We start from the raw sequence: 24646 nt of genomic DNA, 5'->3' as shown, positions 1-24646 counted from the left end.
ATCCTTTTGTTTTCTTGCTTTTTCCCCTACCCTAAATTCTAATCTTACCTTTACTTTACCTATTCTCTTTATTCTTGCCATTTCTCTTTTCTTACCTTTTTCCCTTAGTCTTTACTTTCATCTTATTGCTACGTTTTATCTATTTTGTCATCTTATTCTTACCGTTTATCTTATTATTACCATTCCTCTGATTCTTATCTTCATCTTTCTCTTTCATTCATTCCACCTTTCACCTCACTCTGTTTCCTCGTATTGTTTATCTCTTCTGCTTTCTTTCGATTACCTGACTTGATATTAGTCCAGGATGGACCGAAACGCCGTTGTTTCTTAATTTTCTGACCTGTGGTTTGGTCATCATATTTCAGCAATGTTATTGTGACTCGTCGTTTGCATGCATTTTGTATTACTGAATTCGCCAAAATGACATTCTATTACATCACAAATGAGACTGAAAGACCTAATGTAACCTAACCAGTCCAAACACTGCCACGCACACTATGTTAGAACTAATACTGTACCTAAATGGGCTACACTAGGCCTAAGACTGTTTAAGTCAGGTTTTACTTTTGTCTACCAATTAATTGGGCAAAATTTTTGCTTTTTTTAGGGCTAACAGCACATTTTGATACATTTAAGAAAATAGTGATTATAAGTATTATTATTTTAGCAGAATGGGTTATCAAATGTAAGAAAAATGTTCACAAGTGGATATGTTAAAAATATAAACTAAGAAAATAACTAAATAATAAATTTCAGTTGGATAAATCTAGATTTAAAACAAATATTGGGGAACACTGGCCAGGAAATATTGGGGAATACTGACCAGGAAATATTGGGGAACACTGGCCAGAAAATATTGGGGATCACTGACCAGGAAATATTGGGGAATACTGTCCAGGAAATATTGGCGAACACTGACCAGGAATATTGGGGAACACTGACCAGGAATATTGGGGGAACACTGGCAAGGAACTTTGGATTCATTATTATGGAACAAGTTACCATGTAATGTCAGGTAGACAAAAACCCTCGATAGTTTGGAGGTTCTGTTAGACAAATATATGAGTGGGAGTTGTTGGAAATAAATACGACCTGCCTAACACGGTCCTTCATTCTTATCGAGCCCAGGACGTTTCGGTTGTAAGACAACTAGGCAGACTACTCCGCTACAAATGTGTTAATCAGAAGGGATTGTCTGGTACAATTTCCCATTATACTCACGTGAATCCTTTCTTGTGCAGCTCAAGGCCAATAGCGCCGGTACCTGTGGAATATATTCCACTCTTTAGTAAATTAATCATTAATGAAATAATTGGTCATTGAAGTAAGAGACAAGAATATTGTTATAAAGTAAGAGAAAAGAGTATTATTATGAAGTAAGAGACAAGAATATTATTATGAAGAGACAAGAATATTATTATGAAGTAAAAGACAAGAATATTATTATGAAGTAAGAGACAAGAATATTATTATGAAGTAAGAGACAAAAATATTTTTATGAAGAGACAAGAATATTATTATGAAGTAAGAGACAAGAATATTATTATGAAGTAAGAGACAAGAATATTATTATGAAGTAAGAGACAAGAATATTATTATGAAGTAAGAGACAAGAATATTATTATGAAGAGACAAGAATATTATTATGAAGTAAGAGACAAGAATAATAACTGAGCTTATTATTATAGTGTTTTAAAACTAATACTAATTATATAAGTAGTGTTTATTTCATTATGCACGTCTAGTATTTTATAACAACACGAATTTTCACTGAGAATATCCTTATTGGTATTTAATATTAAGCTGTTTTATAGGGTAATAAAAGTGCAAATATCACCTGAATCTTTGCTCTCTATAAATAGTAGTCACTTACATGATTTGAAATGAAAGAACAAAAATAGTTTTAAAGTGTGTGATACGCTTATAATAGCCGCATATATGTCATTTATTTTGGGTAAATTACCATTTAGTTTCTTACATTTAGTTTCCAAACCAAATCTAGTGCACGTTTATATAATCATCATATAATATATTTCCTAACCAAAATTTTTGTTTATACCTACCCTGAACTGTGTTACTTCAGGATAGATATAAACCAACTACTCTATATTATATAATGACAAGCTATTCAATACACTTATTAAATTAAAAGCACACGAAGTTTGCAAGAGGAATTTTTATATTCTTAAAAATCATAATCTTGAAAACTATTGGTTTTATAATAGCTTAGAAATATATGGCGAAGAAAAGGAAATATTGTCTGAATATATAATTGAATTAGGCTACTATCTAAGAGGCCTAGAAAATTGTAATATCAAGTGTTTCAATGTAGATACCAAATACATCAGTAATAAGATAATCTAATAGTACAGTTAGATTGTTTGGATGTAGCAATGCATAGGGAAAATAGAACTGAATAGAAAATAGAAATCACAATATCTCTGTAATCAACTTGAACGTTAGATCCCTAGGTAAACACTTTGATGATGTTAGTGCCTTGATTGAAACTATTGACAACAAATTCTCTTTTATTATACTTACTGAAACATGGTTGAAAGAGGATACTACTCAACTCTTTAGCATGCCTAACTACTCGGCAATTCACAACTGTCGTCAACTTCAGAGAGGTGGTGGCACTGCTCTTTACTACCACCAAGAACTAACATGCTTAAAAGAAATTAGAACTAGAGACTGCTGTGGGGAGTATATCTTCGCCAGCTTCAGAGTCAAGGGTGCCGAGTCTGTCCTGTCTGTGGGTGCAGTCTATAGAATTCCTAACACTGATGTATCCGAATTCAACTCAAACCTTAGAAATCTAATACTCGATAACAGACTGAACAAAAACCATCTAATAATCGCAGGGGACTTTAATATTGACCTCTGTGAGCCTGAACATCCTACTGCTGTTAGCTTCCTCAACTGTATGAATTCCTGCTTCCTCATACCCTTAATCACTAGACCTACTAGAATCACTGATAGCACTGCCACGACGCTCGATCACATCTGGACAAACATAACCTCTCCGCTTACTTCAGGTATAATCACCGATAGCACTACAGACCATTACCCCACATTTCTCTTAACTAACATTAGCAAACCACCACTAGAGTCAAGGGAGTTAAGTTTTAGGCTGCACAATGAAACTGCTATAGACAATTTTAAAACTGCTGCTGATAATGTCAACTGGGAGTCCGAGTTAGGTAACATAGGGGACATCAACCTAGCAGTGCAATCTTTTCTTCAAAAAACTCTTAGCCTTTATAACACCCACTGTCCTATGCTTACAAAACAAATCACAACCAAAATCCCTGGCAATAAACAATCCCTGGCTTACAAAGGGAATACTTAAATCCATTAATAAAAAAACATGACCTTGAGAAGAAGTATAGGTTAGGAATTGTCTCCAAAGAATTCTCAAAGAATTACTCATTATTGCTATCTAAGATAATTAGACGAGCCAAAACTAAATACTACGAAGATAAATTTTCCCAAATAAAGAGCAACATTAAAAAAACTTGGAGCACAATTTCACAAATATTGGGATCAAAGAAGACTTTAAATAACAAACCAACACTCCTTTCCAATAACGATGGTCAGCTTTCAGCCTCAGATTCTGCTATTGAGTTCAATAGGTTCTTCTCTTCCATTGGGTCATCCCTTGCAAATGATATTCCATCTTCCAGTACTGACGTTAAGGACTATCTCACAGGTAACTATCCACAGTCTCTGTACCTAAAGCCTATTAATTCCACTGACGTCAATGAGATACTCCTTTCCCTTAAAACCAAGTCTAGTGCCCTTGAGGAGATACCAACTTTAATTTACAAAAAAGCCTCCAGATCTTTAGCCCCTGCTATTGCATTGCTCTTCAACAAGTCACTTGAACTCCAAACCTTTCCAGATGTTCTAAAAAAAAGCGAGAGTGACGCCTGTCCACAAATGTGGTGATCCCACAGATGTTAACAACTACAGACCTATTTCAATCCTGCCTAACTTTTCAAAATTTGTTGAAAAACTAACCTACAAGCAGCTTTACTCTTATCTAGCCAAGCACAATTTACGTAGCTCTTGCCAATATGGCTTCAGACCCCCCAAAAAGCACTAACGATGCACTTATTAGTATGATTAACTTAATTCATGCAGCTCTTGATAAAAATGAGTTCCCTGTTGGGTTATTTGTGGACCTGCGTAAGGCTTTTGACACTGTCGACCACCAAAACCTTCTTCTTAAATTACATCATTATGGAGTCAGAGGACACTCCCTACAATACCTCAAATCTTACCTTACTGACAGGCTCCAGTATGTTTCTGTGAAAAATTCAATTTCTCCCACCCTACCCATCAACATTGGTGTTCCTCAGGGCAGCATACTTGCCCCTCTCCTCTTTCTCATCTTCATTAATGACCTTCCAAATGCCTCCCAACACCTCAAACCTATTCTATTTGCTGACGACACAACCTTCATTTACTCCAGTCCTGACCCCCTTGCTCTAAATGCCACAGTAAATACTGAGCTAAATAAAGTCCATCTTTGGCTAACTGCCAGCAAACTCACCCTTAACATTGACAAAACTTTCTATATTCTGTTTGGCAATAAATCCTCTAATCAAATAAATCTCAAAATAAACAATACCCAAATTTGTAACAAATTAGATGGAAAATTCCTTGGCGTTCTCATTGATCACAAGCTGAATTTCCAGGGACACATTCTAAATATATCAAAAAAAGTTTCAAAAACTGTTGGCATTCTTTCTAAGATCAGATATTATGTACCCCGCCCTGCCCTGGTTACTCTCTATTACTCCCGCATCTATCCTTATCTCAACTATGGTATTTGAGCTTGGGGTTCTACTACCCAAAATCATTTACGTCCTCTAATTACCCAACACAAAGCTGCTATTAGGACAATATCCTACTCTGGCCCCAGACATCACTCGGTACCCCTACTCAAATGATACTCGTGTTTCCTCACATCGTGAATTGATTTGATGAAAATTAACTGTGCCCGCTGGCCGCTGAGTGCTGTTGGCAATTGGGGTTTAAAGTCTACAAAATTTCAATTGTTTTAACAGTCCGTGAGTGTGTAGTAGTGGGTAAGGTACTTGATATGTGAAGATGTACTGAGACAACTGTCGATTTTTGTATCATCGGGAAATTTGTAAATATTGCTGCTCAAACCTGAATCCAAATCATTTATATGTGTTATGAATAACAGAGGTCCCAGGACAGAGCCTTGATGCACTCCACTTACAACATTTTCCCACTCTGGCTGTTGCAGTACTTCAGAATGTGGCACGAAGTAAAGGAATGTGTACTACCAAAATAAATGTATTCAACAAACTTACTAATACACAAGGACATAAGTTACGTTACGTTAATTAAGAGTGTCACATCAACAGCTAACAACACCTTCTTGCAGCAGGAATTCATTCCCACCACTCTGGCAGGTGATAATTGACACCACAGTCTCGACCCTCTAGACAGGGCATGAACAATAGTGAACAAACTTGAACACTTTTGATCACTCTGGTCATTACTGCACTCGACACTGGCAGTATCAAAACATTTCATATTAACACACTTTAACAATGCAATAAAAACTGTCTCTGAGACAATCCAACATAAGTAACTACTTTAACACTTTAATTACCTTAATTACTTTATTTAATCACTGCCACTTAGACAGTTAATAATGAATGAATGAATTAATAATTTATAGTCGACTGGAGCGAGACTGGGAACATCCAGCGTACGGGTTCGATCCCTCATCAAGGCTTTTGTGGATCTGTTTAATGACTACGTTAATCACTCTGTCACGCAGACAAAGTTAATTAATTTCACTAAGTCTTCAATAGTTATAATAATAATTGTACACTTGTTATTGCTTTATCACACAGACGAAAGTAATAATAAGGTGTCACTTGGACCCAATGGGCTACTCACACACTTATCAAAATACACAATTAATCAAAATACGCGTGTCACTCAGATGGCACTAGCCCAACCACTTGGACTGGACGGTAGAGTGACAGTCTCACTTCATGCAGGTCGGCGTTCAATCCCCGGGGGGTTAAAGTGGTTGGGCACTATTCCTTTTCCCCGTCGCATCCTAAATCCTTATCCTGACCCCTTCCAAGTGCAGTATAATCGTAATAGCTTGGCTCTTTCCCCTGATAGTTCCCTCCCTTCTCTCAGACACCACTAACACCCACTTACTCACATGTCACTGACACACCACTAACACCCACTTACTCACATGTCACTGAAACGCCACTAACACCCACTTACCTACATGTCACTGAGACACCACTAACACCCACTTACCTACATGTCACTGAGACACCACTAACACCCACTTACCTTCATGTCACTGAAACACAACTAATACCCACTTACCTACATGTCACTGACACACCACTAACACCCACTTACCTACATGTCACTGACACATCACTAACACCCACTTACCTACGTGACACTGACACACCACTAACACCCACTTACCTACATGTCACTGAGACACCACTAACACTCACTTACCTACATGTCACTGACACATCACTAACACCCACCTTCCGTACGTGACACTGACACACCACTAACACCCACTTACCTACATGTCACTGACACACCACTAACACCCACTTACCTACGTGACACTGAGACACCACTAACACCCACTTACCTACATGTGACTGAGACACCACTAACACTCACTTACCTACATGTCACTGACACATCACTGACACCCACCTTCCGTACGTGACACTGACACACCACTAACACCCACTTACCTACATGTCACTGAGACACCACTAACACTCACTTACCTACATGTCACGGACACATCACTAACACCCACCTTCCGTACGTGACACTGACACACCACTAACACCCACTTACCTACATGTCACTGACACACCACTAACACCCACTTACCTACGTGACACTGAGACACCACTAACACCCACTTACCTACATGTGACTGAGACACCACTAACACTCACTTACCTACATGTCACTGACACATCACTAACACCCACCTTCCGTACGTGACACTGACACACCACTAACACCCACTTACCTACATGTCACTGAGACACCACTAACACCCACTTACCTACATGTCACTGACACACCACTAACACCCACTTATCTACATGTCACTGAGACACCACTAACACCCACTTACTCACATGTCACTGACACACCACTAACACCCACTTACCTACATGTAACTGACACATCACTAACACCCACTTACCTACATGTCACTGAGACACCACTAACACCCACTTACCTACATGTCACTGACACACCACTAACACCCACTTGCCTACATGTCACTGACACACCACTAACACCCACTTACCTACATGTCACTGACACATCACTAACACCCACTTACCTACATGTCACTGAGACACCACTAACACCCACTTACCTACATGTCACTGACACACCACTAACACCCACTTACCTACATGTCACTGAGACACCACTAACACCCACTTACCTACATGTCACTGACACACCACTAACACCCACTTGCCTACGTGACACTGACACACCACTAACACCCACTTACCTACATGTCACTGACACACCACTAACACCCACTTTAACCAAGGGTGACAGCTTGACCTTTCCATAATGTCAATGGATCCAGGCACAGAGACAGCTCGTTGGAAGATATACTCTGAGTGATCCGAGATAATCACCAATTGTTTGGTGATTACTAATCACTCAATAATTGTGCACCAAAAAAGCCGTTTATACTCACGTTTACAACGCTCTACATCGCAACCATGCATAGACAACCATACATACTCAACCATACATACACAACCATACATACACAACCATGCATGCACCAACCATGCATACACCAACTATGCATACACCAACCATGCATACACCAACCATGCAAACACCCACCATGCATACACCAACCATGCATACACCAACCATGCATACACCAACCATGCAAACACCCACCATGCATACACCAACCATGCATACACCAACCATGCATACACCAACCATGCATACACCAACCATGCATACACCAACCATGCATACACCAACCATGCATACACCAACACTGACGATGTTGCTGGTCTCAGGCGACAGCCGCCTGTGGCTACTCAGGTGGTGAATTATGCAGATTTCGATGACTGGTTATCTTTTCCTTGAAGAGAGGGAGCTCGACCTTAAATATCCAAGACAAAGCCGAATAAAGCTCTCACCTCAAGCTGATCACCCACGGTGAAGTCCGTTCACACTCCATGTTAACACTTTGCATTCCACGTCAAAGGAGAAACATTGATTGCCTCATGGGAGCCGGTCTATCACTCCAACACAACCGTCCAAAGCTCTGGCTTTTGCACAGCCACACTAATCACAGTCTGTTACGGCATCAACACCGTTGCTGGAGTGAAGAGTGACGATTTCGGCGCCATTTGTGGAGCTGCACTCCAACTCCAAGGCATTACGTGAGTCGAAGACAACGCTATCTGTTGGCGGAGGTGTTGCGTCATGAAAGGCTCCTGTTTCCTATCTCAGTCAGGAGGTGAGGTCGATGATGATGACCTCTGGTGATTGACGTAACAATATCAACGCCATCTAGGTTGTGCATTCGATTACTATTTCAGTTCCCTCGAGAAAGGTTGGCATCCAAAGTTCTCTTTGTATACTTTCTGTCTGGCTAATGACTTTTATGTCAACAGAGGTGTCGTGGAGAGTTTATTGCGCAGTGAAACTCAGTTCACCTTGGACAGTCCCGAATTCCTGACTTGGTCCTGGGAGAGGACAAGTGGCCGCCGTCGTTAGTAAACAGTGTGATAGCTGTTGTACTTACGCAGTGTTGTGTGAGTCCATGTACCTTGGGTTTGACCAAGTGGAGTTACTGGACGACAGTAATGGTGGTCTGCTGAGAAGTGCTGCTAGTGTGTTGCTAGAGACTTCTGCCAGGGTGTTAGAGACCCCTGGAAGTGATTATTTGTGACCCCTGTCAGCAAGTTGCTGAAGCCCTCTGCCACTGAGTGTCTGGAGAGCAGATGTGGGGTATTGGGACATCGTGACGATACGGTGTGGGGACTGACCCATGTTGAGGAAGGTGAACTCACCGGTGATTACCACTGAACGTGGACGACGTATACTTGAAGATAGTTGACTCGTGGGGATTTGAAGAGCACTGCAGATATATTGAGTGTCCTGGGTGAAAGCGACACTGTGGGTATAAGTATAGTTATACTTCCATAGATAATATATTGGTGAAGGTGTAATTGCATCTTGTTTACCCCCCCCCCCCTTATTTCTTGAACTATTACTTGCTACCGCCAATTCTTGAGAACTTACCACTGACTTGGGAGGTGGGATCATAGAAGAGGCTATAAGGCACATTAAACAGAAAGAACCCTGTTACTGGCTCAAGCTGGCCATAACACAGTCGCGTGCACGTGGGTAGGGTTACACCCACTGGGTACCCACGCGTTCTGGTTGACGAGCGCGTGGACCCATGCTTGTCTGTCCTGGGCGAGATTACCTTACTTGTCATTTGACCTTGATAATGTGACCTCGTGTGGCATATTTTCCATCAACTTTATAGCATAACATGTCTAACATGGTCTATGAAAGCACATGGCCCAGGCATAGCTATTTATTGAACCAGCCAAGCTCTTTTGAGACAATCAAGTGAGCATATTATGACTATTTTGTGGACTTCATCCCAGAGAGTCATCTATACTATAAATGAATCCATATCAAGATAGGTAAATACATCTTACAGCTATAAGCATATTATTGTAATATGCCATAATAAATGCATATACTCATTAAATAATTACTCATGGAAATCACACTAACGTGATGCATCAAATGAACAAATCCACAAGGGCCGTGACGAGGATTCGAACCTGAGTCCGGGAGCATCCCAGACACTGCCTTAATCGACTAAGCTACGACAGGGTTAAAAAAGTTGAAACCGAAGTTCTACCGAACTTACTGGATCCCGCAGCCTCTCCGAGGCACAAACCAGGGTTTTACACAACTCCCCCCCTGCACTCGAGCTATGTCAATAGGCCATAATAAAAATAATTGTTTAGACAAATACGTTTTGTTAACATTTGTATAAATAGATCATTAAAAGAGGCAGGGCAATGATTCCCGTCTTGGTGCGGATCGCAGTCTATGTACAGACGCTGTTACGACAGAAGTAAACATCCTCCTCTGCCAGGAAGATATTCCACGGTGGGGGCGCATCCGATCCCACGATCGTCGTCGCTCCTAAATCAACAACAACACTCCACGATGTTCAAGCTGCTTAATTGCCGCCGTTTAACAACCATGAACCTGATTGGTGGTGTCAACGGCACAATGTGTACTAAAAGCAATGCACGCCGTTTAATGTGAAATAAGGGTGTGTCTTGCCATGAACCAGTGAGAGGATTGTGTGGATACACTAACACCACAGCTGCAACACCACACACCCTGCCACACTATGTACACAAAACTCTGCCACCACACAAGGACCAGATCGGTGGTGTTAACTGTATATAAATGAGTATAAACATTAAGACACTATATTTTAATGAAACAAGAGTGTGTGTCTTCCATAAACTGTGAGTGGAATGTGATCAACACCGGACTACCCCAGCCAGAAGCCGTCAGAGTCTAGGCAACACCATTCCAACATCAGTAGTGAACAACACTACAAACTCTGGTCCTACAAGAGGGCTAAAATCTTAGTACCATTAGATAAGAGCTCCGTACCTGCATCTTACTAAAATAAGAGAAGTTGGTGGTGTTGTATTAATAGTAATTGGATCCAATTCTTTGTGCCACTAACCCCATTATATTGCAGGTACGGATATCACCATGAGCTTACAAGCTCACCTCAGTAAGTGAGTTACTTGAAATTAAATTTAAACCATATTAACTAAGTTAATCCGTGTATGACAAATATTTGATATTTTGCAATTGCTTAAAGACAAACTAAAGAATACATGTGCAATAGATAATATTATATAATTATATTATATCATTATATAATCTTGTCAGTGTTTATAATAATTCAAGTGGCAAGATGCCAGATCAAAAAGATAGGCTAGAATAATTTGTGACCATATCAGTGCTAGCTGCATTATAAATATTAATTTTTACCAAGTGGTAAGTGAGATTTTCCATTCAACAAGTAAAGGAAAGCAGCCCCATTTCTGTTGGATCACTCTGAAAACTGAGTCGGTTAGGGAACACAGAATAGATACAGTCCATTACCCCAAGATAAAACACAGTTTCCCAGTAGCTAGTTAGTTTCTTATTGTAGGGAGTTAGACGTTAAAAGAAATCCTTCACCTCATACGAAGATCACCTCAATACGTCCCACACACACACAGCTCTTGGGACAAACATCACAGCAATTGTCACTAATGATGCATCACTGGCAATCACTTGCTCTAAGACTCCTCATGTACATGACACCGAGTCTTGCTAGTAGTTACATGTTAGTAGCATATATCGGCACACCACCCACTCCAGCTGTGTGAGGTCCGCCTCACACTGGTTTCCTCCATAACAAAACACGTGGCTCCACAAAGCTCTAACACACAAATATACTGTCCGTAACGACCACGTGTCCGTGACCGTAGTCGCCACGTAATTGCAGAAATCCTTTTAAATGATAAATCCAATTGCACTGCAATTACAAGTGATTTATTCTGGCATTTTGCAATGTTGTAGGATACTAATACTACAGACCTAGGTGAGTATGAACTGCCCTGGAGCTCTGTGGGCAGCGTACGCTTCCCCTTGAAGGCTGCAGTCCGAATGCCGCCCTGTGGCACTTCACATTGTCACCAAGATTCCGTGACATCATCATTTGTTGACCAATGACATTGCTAGTCCTTCGTGTCTTTGTCTATAAACATACCTGATTGGCTTGTGCACCTGGTCCCACTGCTGATGTCATTAGTTCTATACATTGGCGCTAGGAGGTGTTGTACCCAGATTATTGTGTTAACATAAGTTAGTATCTCGCAGTATCTGTGCTGGCAGCGGAAGAAGTTTATAGTGTGTCAAGGAGGTTAATGGTGTGACAAATTGATTCTGGACAGTGAGTGGTTGGCTCCCTGGTCAGGGTAGGCCAGTTGGCTGCTCAGAACCCTCATTTCGTGCTATCGATATATCGTACTATCGAGGTATCGTTCTCTCTCTCTCTCTCTCTCTCTCGCTCTCTCTCTCTCGCTCTCTCTCTCTCTCGCTCTCTCTCGCTCTCTCTCACTCTCTCTCTCTCGCTCTCTCTCTCTCGCTCTCTCTCTCTCGCTCTCTCTCTCTCGCTCTCTCTCTCTCTCACTCTCTGTCTCTCTCTCTCCATATAATTTCAAACATTTCCTTCATGTCATAAACGTTGGAAATGTCAAATCATTCGAATCTAAAACACCAACATATTTGGTAATTAAAAATATAATTTACTGTATAATAGTATTTGTATAAACATCTATATAAATAAATATTGAAACAAAAACGAATGACATAAAGACAAATAAAGCATAATCCAGAAAATAGAACGAAGCCACTATTTGATCACTGATATTATTTGAAAAATTTACTGTCATTTATTCAAATGATAACGTCATTATTATTATCAACACAAAACATCTTGGCGAACGTTGCCTGGTAAGCTAAAAATAATGTTCAATATTAGTAAACATGACGTATTGTGGAACAAAATGTTTACTACATAAATATTATTCAAATACTTACATATTTTCCAATATCATTCTTAGCATATTTTGTCCACATTACATAGATTATAAATTGTAATGCATAACAATTCACCCAATCAGTAGGGTTATTAACACATTTATATATACAAAGTACATAGGAATGTTTGAACGAGTTTGAACATTACCTGGACATGGTCTCTAGGATACAGGGATTTCGTTGGGTCTCAGCCATAGCTAAGACCCCATAACCTATTTTTGATAATTTAAGAAATATAAGATGAAATATTTTAGCATTTAGGTAACTGATCTTTATGATGAAGCAATATTGTATTGTACCTGCGGCAATGTCCATCACTCGGACGTGTTGACGGCGGTCCTCTGGGACCATCTGAGTCACGTAGTCAGCAGCGATCAAGGGCCCTCTATAATTCGCACAGTCCATAAGCTGGCCAAGAGAAGAATATCACCTTTCAAAGATGCTTCGTAGTTACTATTATACCTATAAATAATTAACCAAAAATATCTTGTATAAAAAGTAAAAACACGAAACATCTCAATTTCCTCAGAGAAAAATCCCCTGGAAATATCCTCAGAACAATATATATTACTCTGAGGTTATGGTTATTTTTTATAAATGTTGTCACAAGACATTTTAATTTTAATGCATATTGGGAATTTACGAGCAATCCTATTGCTTTGATGTGTTCAACTGTTCCTAGTGTTTACAGATTATTAACACCTGACATCTCGTTATTTATTAGGAAGAACTCTTTTTAAACATTTACCTGTTCTGTATTTATTTGTATTGTTTTATATTCTATCCCTTGTTGATGCACTTTAACTTTATACTCATTCGATGTTCAAATGTTCAGTTATCATAAGAGTAATATTGAGGTTTAATATCTCACCTACACACTGGAGTTTTATGAGATGGTTGGACGGAGCTAATGTAGGGTCAGTATTTAAAGTTATGAAGACAGTCAGGTAGGGGGTGAGGGTTGAACTATAGGCGTGTCCCTTATATGCTTTACATGCAAGATGATATCAAATACCGTAACTAAGAGGTTAGCAGAACATCTAATGAAAAGAGCCTATATAGTAGCACATTTATGTGGATATCTTGTCACCTGAACTATATATATGTAAGTTGTTGTGGGTGTTTGCGCTCCCCCCCCCCCCTCTCTACTGCTGGTTACCACTGATCAACACGGGAAGGGGGGGGGGGGGGAGTGGCACTTAAAACCACTACGGGTAGAATCCCCTTTTTGGTACCCCGCCTTGCGCCCACAACAAGTGAAGTAAACTCGAGCCTCCTCGGCTTTTTTCAAGTGTGTCGGTGGAGAGGGAAACTCGGGTCCCTCGAGCGAGCTTGCCCAAAATAATTCACTCCCACATAAGATCAACAAGGTCGCCAACTCAGCCCTCTGGTACACACGGCTCAGTAACACTTTACTCAGTGGTGGAATTATAACTTTCCCAGTATAGTACTTGCTGAATGAGTATGGTGTGCAACAGCTCACTCACTATAACCATAGAGAAAATGGAGAAGAGAGAAAGCAAACACGCTAGTAAAATCAAGGAGGTTACTTAATAATATCTACATAAACCAACAGGTGAAAAACTTCCGCTGTTCTGGTAGAATGGCAACATTTCTGGCAAATCACCTTTGGCAACGCTCCCTTCTGGCACCGCCAAAACTGTCCGTGATTATGACTTTAACACTTATTTACGTTCTTTCACATATACGTAAGTAGACCTAGGCAATACTTCACAGGACGTAACGTACATATTATATATCTCCATATATATGATCACTGATAATTCATACTAAAAACATTACATATATATATATATATATATATATATATATATATATATATATATATATATATATGACCGAAAAAGTAAGATTAATAATTCTAACACGAATTTTCTCGATCTTTCGTACATTTCTTTTCACTGTTGGTGGTAATTCAAAAATCAATTCTCCAAAATTCATTTTTATTTCTAGTCTGACGCGACACGGGCGCGTTTCGTAAAACTTATTACATTTTCAAAGACTTTAGTTTACACATACACAACTGAATAGAACTTACACATCTCCGATTTGTTTATATCTACATTTGAGTGAGGTGGATGGGGTGAGGTGGTATTAATAGGGTATCAAATTCATCAACACAAGACAGAACACGAAACAATGGGTATTGAATGGAAGTGATTGTAGAAAGCCTATTGGTCCATATTTCTTGATGCTTCTATATTGGAGCGGAGTCTTGAGGTGGGTAGAATATAGTTTTGCATTAATTGGCTGTTGATTGCTGGTGTTGACTTTTTAATGTGTAGTGCCTCGCAAACGTCAAGCCGCCTGCTATCGCTGTATCTATCGATGATTTTTACACAGGTACCTGATGTCAGACATCTGCAGGAGCTGAAGGAGGCATTTGAGCAGAGTTCCGTGCTGCGTTTCACTTACGAGATGGAAAAGGATGGGAAGCTGCCCTTTCTAGACGTAACAGTCATGGAAAAGAGCGGAGGTTTCCACACTGCAGTCTACACTAAGGAAACGAACATAGGAATGTGCCTAAATGCCAACAGCGACTGCCCAGACAGGTACAAGAGGAGTGTTGTTAACGCATATGTCGACCGTGCTCTCAGCCACAGCTCAGAATGGAAGCAAGTCGACGAAGAACTCTGTAGGGTAAGGCAGGTCCTAGTCAACAACGGCTTCTCCAATGGTTTCGTCGAAGACATCATAAGAAGGAAAGTGAAACGCCATGCAACCTCTGAAGAGACAACTAACACAACACCTATACCCCCTATTAGACTATTTTACAGGAACTTCTTTTCCACAGCTCATAAAACGGAGGAAAGGGTCCTGAAAGATATTGTTAATAGAAACGTTATCCCTATAGACAAAAATCAGAGGACACAACTGACGATTTACTATAAAACCAGAAAAACGGCCAGCCTACTCATGAGAAACTCTCCAGACACAAAGCAGAACGCTTTAAAAGAGACCAACGTCGTCTATGCCTTCAAATGCCCTCTTGGGGACTGCAAGCTCCAAAAAACCCAGTATATAGGCAAGACAACAACATCTCTTTCTAGGCGTTTAACGATGCAAAAGCAACAGGGCTCCATTAAGGAACATATAATCTCTTCCCACAACCAAACCATCGCCAGAGAAATCCTAGTAAACAACACAGAAATCATCCATAGATACAGCGATAGCAGGCTGCTTGACGTTTGCGAGGCACTACACATTAAAAAGTCAACACCAGCAATCAACAGCCAATTAATGCACAACTATATTCTACGCACCTCAAGACTCCGCTCCAATATAGAAGCATCAAGAAATATGGACCAATAGGCTTTCTACAATCACTTCCATTCAATACCCATTGTTTCGTGTTCTGTCTTGTGTTGATGAATTTAATACCCTATTAATACCACCTCACCCAATCCACCTCACTCAAATGTAGATATAAACAAATCGGAGATGTGTAAGTTCTATTCAGTTGTGTATCTGTAAACTAAAGTCTTTGAAAATGTAATAAGTTTTACGAAACGCGCTCAAGTGTCGCGTCAGACTAGAAATAAAAATGAATTTTGGAGAATTGATTTTTGAATTACCACCAACAGTGAAAAGAAATGTACGAAAGATCGAGAAAATTCGTGTTAGAATTAGTAATCTTACTTTTTCGGTCATATTTAATAATATATGTCTACAGGAAAGACTGCTATCAAAATATACTAATATATATATATATATATATATATATATATATATATATATATATATATATATATATATATATATATATATATGTATATATATATATATATATATATATATATATATATATATATATATATATGAACAAGCCTGAATGTTCCCCAGGACTCTATGCAACTGAAAACTCTCACCCCACTCACCCCCCCCCCCCCGCCGGTAATCTTAGGCATAGCATTATATCAAATCACCTCATTCTTTGGGGCACATGTGAGGAACACAAATGCAAACAATCCTGAATGGTCCACAGGACTATATGCAACTGAAAACTCACACCCCAGAAGTGACTCGAACCCATACTGCCAGGAGCAACGCAACTGGTACGTACAAGACGCCTTAATCCACTTGACCATCTCGACCAGACATAAGGAAGTGATAGCCGAAGCTATTTGACCCCCCCCCCCCTGCTAGCACCCAGATGGTAATCTTGGGCATAGCATTTTTCAGTTGCAGTTTTCATAGAGATTTCAGTTGCATATAGGTCAGGTAAGGTAGGCTAGGTTCGGTCACATATCTACGTTAGATTTAACTCAAATCTAACGTAACAAATGAACTCATACATAATGCAATGGCTAGCTTTAACATTTCATAAGAAAAAAATATAAAAATATATATATATTGAGGAAAGCTTGGCTTATTAGGCAAATTGGGCCTTGCATAGTAGGCCGAGTACTGCATTCTGGCTACTAGGTACGACATTTATATATATATTATATTTATATATATATAATATATATATATATATATATATATATATATATATATATATATATATATATATATATATATATATATATATATATATATATATATATATAATGTCGTACCTAGTAGCCAGAACGCACTTCTCAGCATAATATGCAAGGCCCGATTTGCCTAATAAGCCAAGTTTTCGCGAATTTATTGTTTTTCGACTACCTAACCTACCTAACCTAACCTAACCTAACTTTTTCGGCTACCTAACCTAACCTATCTTTATAGGTTAGGTTAGGTTAGGTTAGATAGGGTTGGTTAGGTTCGGTCATATATCTACGTTAATTTTAACTCCAATTAAAAAAAATTGACCTCATACATAATGAATTGGGTTGCTTTATCATTTCATAAGAAAAAAATTGAGAAAATATATTAATTCTTGAAAACTTGGCTTATTAGGCAAATCGGGCCTTGCATAGTAGGCCGAGAAGTGCATTCTGGCTACTAGGTACGACATATATATATATATATATATATATATATATATGTCGTACCTAGTAGCCAGAACGCACTTCTCAGCTTACTATTCAAGGCCCGATTTGCCTAATAAGCCGAGTTTTCCTGAAATAATATATTTTCTCTAATTTTTTTCTTATGAAATGATAAAGCTACCCATTTTATTATGTATGAGGTCAATTTTTTTTTATTGGAGTTAAAATTAACGTAGATATATGACCGAACCTAACCAACCCAACCTAACCTAACCTAACCTATCTTTATAGGCTAGGTTAGGTTAGGTAGCCGAAAAAGTTAGGTTAGGTTAGGTTAGGTAGGTTGGGTAGTCGAAAAACAATTTATTCATGAAAACTTGGCTTATTAAGCAAATTGGGTCATGCATAGTAGGCTGAGAAGTGCGTTCTGGCTACTAGGTACGACATATATATATATATATATATATATATATATATATATATATATATATATATATATATATATATATATATATATATATATATATATATGCGGAAAATCCACAGAGAAATATGAAATGAGGTGAACGTTTCGGCTTTGTTAAAGCCTTTGTCAACACCAGACTGACATGTCAGTCTGGTGTTGACAAAGGGTTTAACAAAGCCGAAACGTTCACCTCATTTCATATTTCTCTGTGGATTTTCCGCATAAAATGATCAGTGTTTTGTGATCGTCAATTGCATATATATATATATATATATATATATATATATATATATATATATATATATATATATATATATATATATATATATATATATATATGCGAACAAGCCAGAATGGTCCCCTGGACAATATGCAACTGAAAACTCACACCCCAGAAGTGACTCGAACCCATACTCCCAGAAGCAACGCAACTGGTATGTACAAGACGCCTTAATCCACTTGACCATCACGACCGGACATAATGAGGTGTAGCCTCGGCTATCACCTCATTATGTCCGGTCGTGATGGTCAAGTGGATTAAGGCGTCTTGTACATACCAGTTGCGTTGCTTCTGGGAGTATGGGTTCGAGTCACTTCTGGGGTGTGAGTTTTCAGTTATATATATATATATATATATATATATATATATATATATATATATATATATATATATATATATATATATATATATATATATATAGGTGAGGGTACCACCTCTGGTGCCAATGTGGGGACATTTTGTGATCGTCAATTGCATATATATATATATATATATATATATATATATATATATATATATATATATATATATATATATATATATATATATATATATATATATATATAGGTGAGGGTACCACCTCTGGTGCCAATGTGGGGACCCATAGCCTCGGAGAAGAAAATAAAAAGTATTCAGAGGAATATATATATATATATATATATATATATATATATATATATATATATATATATATATATATATATATATATATATGTCGTACCTAGTAGCCAGAACGCACTTCTTGGCCTACTATGCAAGGCCCGATTTGCCTAATAAACCAAGTTTTCCTGAATTAATATATTTTCTATATTTTTTTTCTTATGAAATCATAAAGCTACCCATTTCATTATGTATGAGGTCAATTTTTTTTTATTGGAGTTAAAATTAACGTAGATATATGACCGAACCTAACCAACCCTACCTAACCTAACGTAACCTATCTTTATAGGTTAGGTTAGGTTAGGTAGCCGAAAATTTAGGTTAGGTTCGGTTAGGTAGGTTAGGTGGTCGAAAAACAATTCATTCATGAAAACTTGGCTTATTAGGCAAATCGGGCCTTGCATAGTAGGCTTAGAAGTGCGTTCTGGCTACTAGGTACGACATATATATATATATATATATATATATATATATATATATATATATATATATATATGTCGTACCTAGTAGCCAGAACTCACTTCTCAGCCTACTATGCGAGGCCCGATTTGCCTAATAAGCCAAGTTTTCCTGAATTAATATATTTTCTCTATTTTTTTTCTTATGAAATGATAAAGCTACCCATTTCGTTATGTATGAGGTCAGTTTTTTTTTATTGGAGTTAAAATTAACGTAGATATATGACCGAACCTAACCAACCCTTCCTAACCTAACCTAACCTATCTTTATAGGTTAGGTTAGGTTAGGTAGCCGAAAAAGTTAGGTTAGATTAGGTTAGGTAGGTTAGGTAGTCGAAAAACAATTAATTCAAGAAAACTTGGCTTATTAGGCAAATCGGGCCTTGAATAGTAGGGTGAGAAGTGCGTTCTGGCTACTAGGTACGACATATATATATATATATATATATATATATATATATATATATATATATATATATATATATATATTCAGAGCGATTCAGAGGGGAAATGCCTGTTGCGTCTTGGGCACTAGTCCAACTTCAGAGGAATTCGAAGAAGTGTTTGACTTGCAACAATGATCGAACCCGTCTGTGACATTCATCAATGTTTCCCATTGTTGTGTTCTTCAAGAGATCCATAACCTTTAAGCACCTTTTTGCATTATTATTTTTGTATCAACCCATGTATATCTTGTAACCATCAAATGCATAATAAAGCACAAAAAATATTCAAGGAAGGGGGTGGTAGGAGAAAAGCACACAGAAACTGTATTGGAGGGGATCTAAACATTCCCTCTAATGCGTTATGCGTGGTTTCCTCCGAGGCTATGGGTCCCCCTTCTTCCAGCTAGAGGTGGTACTCCCTTCCCTATAAAAAAAAAAAAAAAAAAAAAAAAAAAAAAAAAAAATATATATATATATATATATATATTTATATATATATATTTATATATATATATATATATATATATATATATATATATATATAGATATATATATATATATATATATATATATATATATATATATATATATATATATATATATGTCGTACCTAGTAGCCAGAACGCACTTCTCAGCCTACTATGCAAGGCCCGATTTGCCTAATAAGCCAAGTTTTCCTGAATTAATATATTTTCTCTAATTTTTTTCTTATGAAATGATAAAGCTACCCATTTCGTTATGTATGAGGTCAATTTTTTTTTATTGGAGGTAAAATTAACGTAGATATATGACCGAACCTAACCAACCCTACCTAACCTAACCTAACCTATCTTTATAGGTTAGGTTAGGTTAGGTAGCCGAAAAAGTTAGGTTAGGTTAGGTTAGGTATGTTAGGTAGTCGAAAAACAATTAATTCAAGAAAACTTGGCTTATTAGGCAATTACTATATACATGCGTTACATGTGACAGGAAAAAACATGCTTTTATTGAAAAACAGCGCCATCTGTTGGATGTAAGGGCAACACACGCTGTAATCTCAGAAAGTTCTTCACTAATTGCTTTGGAATTTTGACACAACGTTGCATTTGAATAGGCACATCTTTTTATATATCTATTATATAGATGCCACCCCTGTGACAGGTAAAATCATACGTTTTTGAAAAACAGCGCCATCTGTTGTACTAATGGCAACATGCACGCTATACTAAATATGTCGTGAATTCCACTTCAATGTTTCTGATTGCATTGATAAATTTTATTTTAACAGATTTCAAATTATTTTATTTTTTTGTGAATTATTTTGTGTGACATTGTGTTGTAATTGAGGTGTGTTGTTTACCATACCATTCGTTTCGTAAGTATTAGTATAGATGCCACACCTGTGACAGGTAAAACTATGCTTTTCGTGAAAAACAGTGCCACCTGTTGCATGTAAGAACAACACACATGCCATACTAAATATGTTACAATTCCATTTCAATGTTTCTAATTGCATTGATATATTGAATTTTCCTAAATTTTGATTTATTTTCATTTTTATTTAATTATTTTGTGTGAATTGCGTTGGAATTAAGCTGTATTGTTTACCAGACCGTTCATTTTGTGTGAATAGTTTATTTTTTTTTTTTTTTTCATATTTTCATTTAATTTTTTAACTGTTTTTCTTATATTTCAGTGATGGGAACATCAGATCACTTGATGTTACCAATTTTCTGATGTGAACATCAAATCATTTGGGAAGGCATCGGACGAGGGAGTGGGGAATGGTGGGGATGATGAGGGAACGGAAGTGAGAGATGGTGCGGAGGATGAGGGGACAAGGGATGGTGGGGAGGAGAGGATGGGGGAATAGAGAATGTTGGGGAGGACAAAGGGACAGGGGAGTGGGGCATGCTGGGAAGGAAGAGGGGATGTTAGAGTGGGGAGGGTGGAGTAGGGAATGGTTGGGAGGTCGAGGAGACGGGTGAAAGGGAAATGGTGGGGAGGACTGGCGGACAGGGAAGGTTGCTGTGGCTCAGCAACGCACATGCGTTGCTGAGCCACAGCAATGCGTGGCCGGGTACTGCTAGTATATAAATATAAATAGAAATGTTCGTTTGTTCAAAATCGCTAATCTCCGAAAGTTCTTCACCGATTGCTTTGAAATTTTCACACAATGTTCCATTCGCATCCGAGCAGGTTTTTATATACATATCATATTGATGTCACGTCTGTGACAGAAAAAAACAAGCTTTTTCTGAAAAAAAACAGTTTTTCACGTGATTTTCATGTGAGAGATGAGAGAAATCTTCAAAACCTCTTTACCAATTTCATTGAAATTTTGACACGACGTTGCATTCGAATAGGTGCGTGTTTCTATGTACCTACTATGTACATGCCTTACCTGTGACCGGAGAAAACATGCTATTACATCTGTTGGATGTAATAGCAACACACGCTGTAATCTCCCAAAGTTCTTCACCGTGTGCTTTGAAATTCTGACACTACGTTCCATTTGAATAGGCGCATCTTTTTATATACCTACTATATAGATAAAATAGATAAAATATCCTGTGATATCCTGTAAAAACCCTGTGATAGATAAAAATATGAGTTTTTAAAAAACAGCGCCATCTGTTGCACATAATATCAACATGCACGCTGTACTAAATATGTCACGAATTTCATTTCAATGTTTCAGATTGCATTGATAAATTTTATTTTCATAGATTTCCATTTATTTTGTTTTTTATTTAATTATTTTGTGTGACATTGTGTAAGAATTGAGTTGTGTTGTTTACCCATACCGTTCATTTCGTGAGCATAAGTGTAGATGCCACACCTGTTACAGGTAAAACTATGCTTCTCCTGAAAAACAGCGCCATCTGTTGCATATGAGAGCAACACACATGCTATACTAAATATGTTACAATTCCATTTCAATGTTTCTGATTGCATTGATAAATTGAATTTTCAAAGATTTTGATTTATTTTCATTTTGATTTAATTATTTTGTGTGAATTGCATTGGAATTGAGCTGTATTATTTACGATACCGTTAATTTCGTGAGTATAGTTTATATTTTTACTGTTTTATATTTTTATTTCATTTTTTAACTGTTTTTCTTATATATAAGTGATGGGAACATCAGATCACTTAATGTTCCCAATTTTCTGATGGGAGCATCAGACCATTTGGGAAGGCATTGGACGAGGGACGAGGGACGAGGGGAATGGTGGGGATGGCGAGGGGATGGAAGTGAGAGTTGGTGGGGAGGACAAGGGGACAAGGGAGGGGTTAATGGTGGGGAAGGACGTGGGGATGGGGGAATTTGTGATCGTGGGGACGAGGGTATGGTGGAATGGAGAATGGTGGGGAGGACAAAGGGATAAGGGAGTGGGGCATGGAGGGAAGGAAGAGGGGACGGTGGAGTGGGGAATGGTGGGGAGGACGAGGGGACGGTGGAGTGGGGAATGGTTGGGAGGCCGATGATACGGGTGAGGGGGGGGGGAACGGAGGGGAAAACTGAAGGACAGGGAAGGGAAGACCTTACATAACCAGTTGCATATATTCAAATTTAGTGTGGATAGCTTATTAATTAAGTCTACGTTGTTAGTTAAGTGTGAGTTAGAAATAGTACCAACGATAGGGGACAAAACTTTGACCAACCACTTAGAAAGTTTATAAGCCGCCGAACCAACTGAACTAATAATCGGTCTAACTGGATTATAAGGTTTATGGGTTTTTATAAGACCATACATATAAGGTAGAGAGGGAGATTGACTAAATTTGAATTTTGATTTTAAACTAGTAAGTTTTGACGTGACTGCTTTATTCACTAAAGTACCTGTTGATGATTTGTTAGAATACCTACGTGACGAACTGCCTAAATATAATTTAAGCTTACAGACCAATAATGTGTTGAAACTTATCAAATTATGTATAAAAGACAATTATTTCAGTTTCAATTTTTCAAACAAACATTTGGAATGGCAATGGGCAATCCCCTATCCCCAGTTTTGAGCAATTTGTATGTGGAGTTCTTCGAAACAAAAATCTTATCCATGATTATCCTCTCTAATGTAGTCTGGTTTAGGTATGTCGATGATATTTTGAGCTTATGGCCGAGTGACCAAGACCAAATTGTTTTTCTTAATGAACTTAATTCTTTGGTACCTTCAATAAAATTCACATGTGAAAATGAGGAGAACGGTACTCTTCCGTTTTTGGACATTATGATTCATAGAGTCAATAGAAGGTTCAAATTTAATGTGTATAGAAAACCAACCAACGTGGGGTCGTTTGTTCATTATTATTCGAATCATCATAGTAAAGTTAAACAGGCAGTATTTTCAGGAAATTTTCTTCGAGCTTTGAGGGTAGGCAGCCCTGAGTTTTTTTTATGAAGAGATAGCTAAAATATATGAAATTGGAAAGAGTTTACAGTACCCCTAGGATGTTTTTGGATTGTTCGTTTGGGAAAGCTAAACGTACGTTTTATAATAATGTCTCCAAAGCGAAACCAGAAATTAGAAACTCATTGATGGTACCTTATGCGATGGGATTTGAGAAACTTTCCCCAGTTTTTAAGAACCTTAATATCAATTTGGTGTTCACTAATAATACGATCAAGTCTAATTTAATAAAAAAAAACT

General features: G+C 38.0%; 1 protein-coding gene across 4 annotated transcripts in view; it reads right to left on the bottom strand.

The window, feature by feature from the left end:
- Positions 1–24646, bottom strand: part of LOC123751325 (methyltransferase-like protein 27) — a 233598-nt gene that overhangs the window by 152648 nt on the left and 56304 nt on the right. For all 4 annotated transcript variants that reach the window (XM_069305541.1, XM_069305540.1, XM_069305543.1 and 1 more), the window contains exons 2-3: positions 13062–13170; positions 1222–1264 (exon numbers count right to left, since the gene is read on the bottom strand). In XM_069305541.1, the coding sequence (XP_069161642.1) occupies positions 1222–1264; positions 13062–13167 (149 nt within the window). In that variant the 5' untranslated portion in view covers positions 13168–13170. The remainder of the gene's footprint in view (positions 1–1221; positions 1265–13061; positions 13171–24646) is intronic.

The sequence above is a fragment of the Procambarus clarkii genome, chromosome 55 (assembly GCF_040958095.1).
Source record: "Procambarus clarkii isolate CNS0578487 chromosome 55, FALCON_Pclarkii_2.0, whole genome shotgun sequence".
Taxonomy (NCBI): domain Eukaryota; kingdom Metazoa; phylum Arthropoda; class Malacostraca; order Decapoda; family Cambaridae; genus Procambarus; species Procambarus clarkii.
Note: the sequence above shows the minus strand (reverse complement) of the source record. Positions and strands in the feature narration are given on the sequence as shown.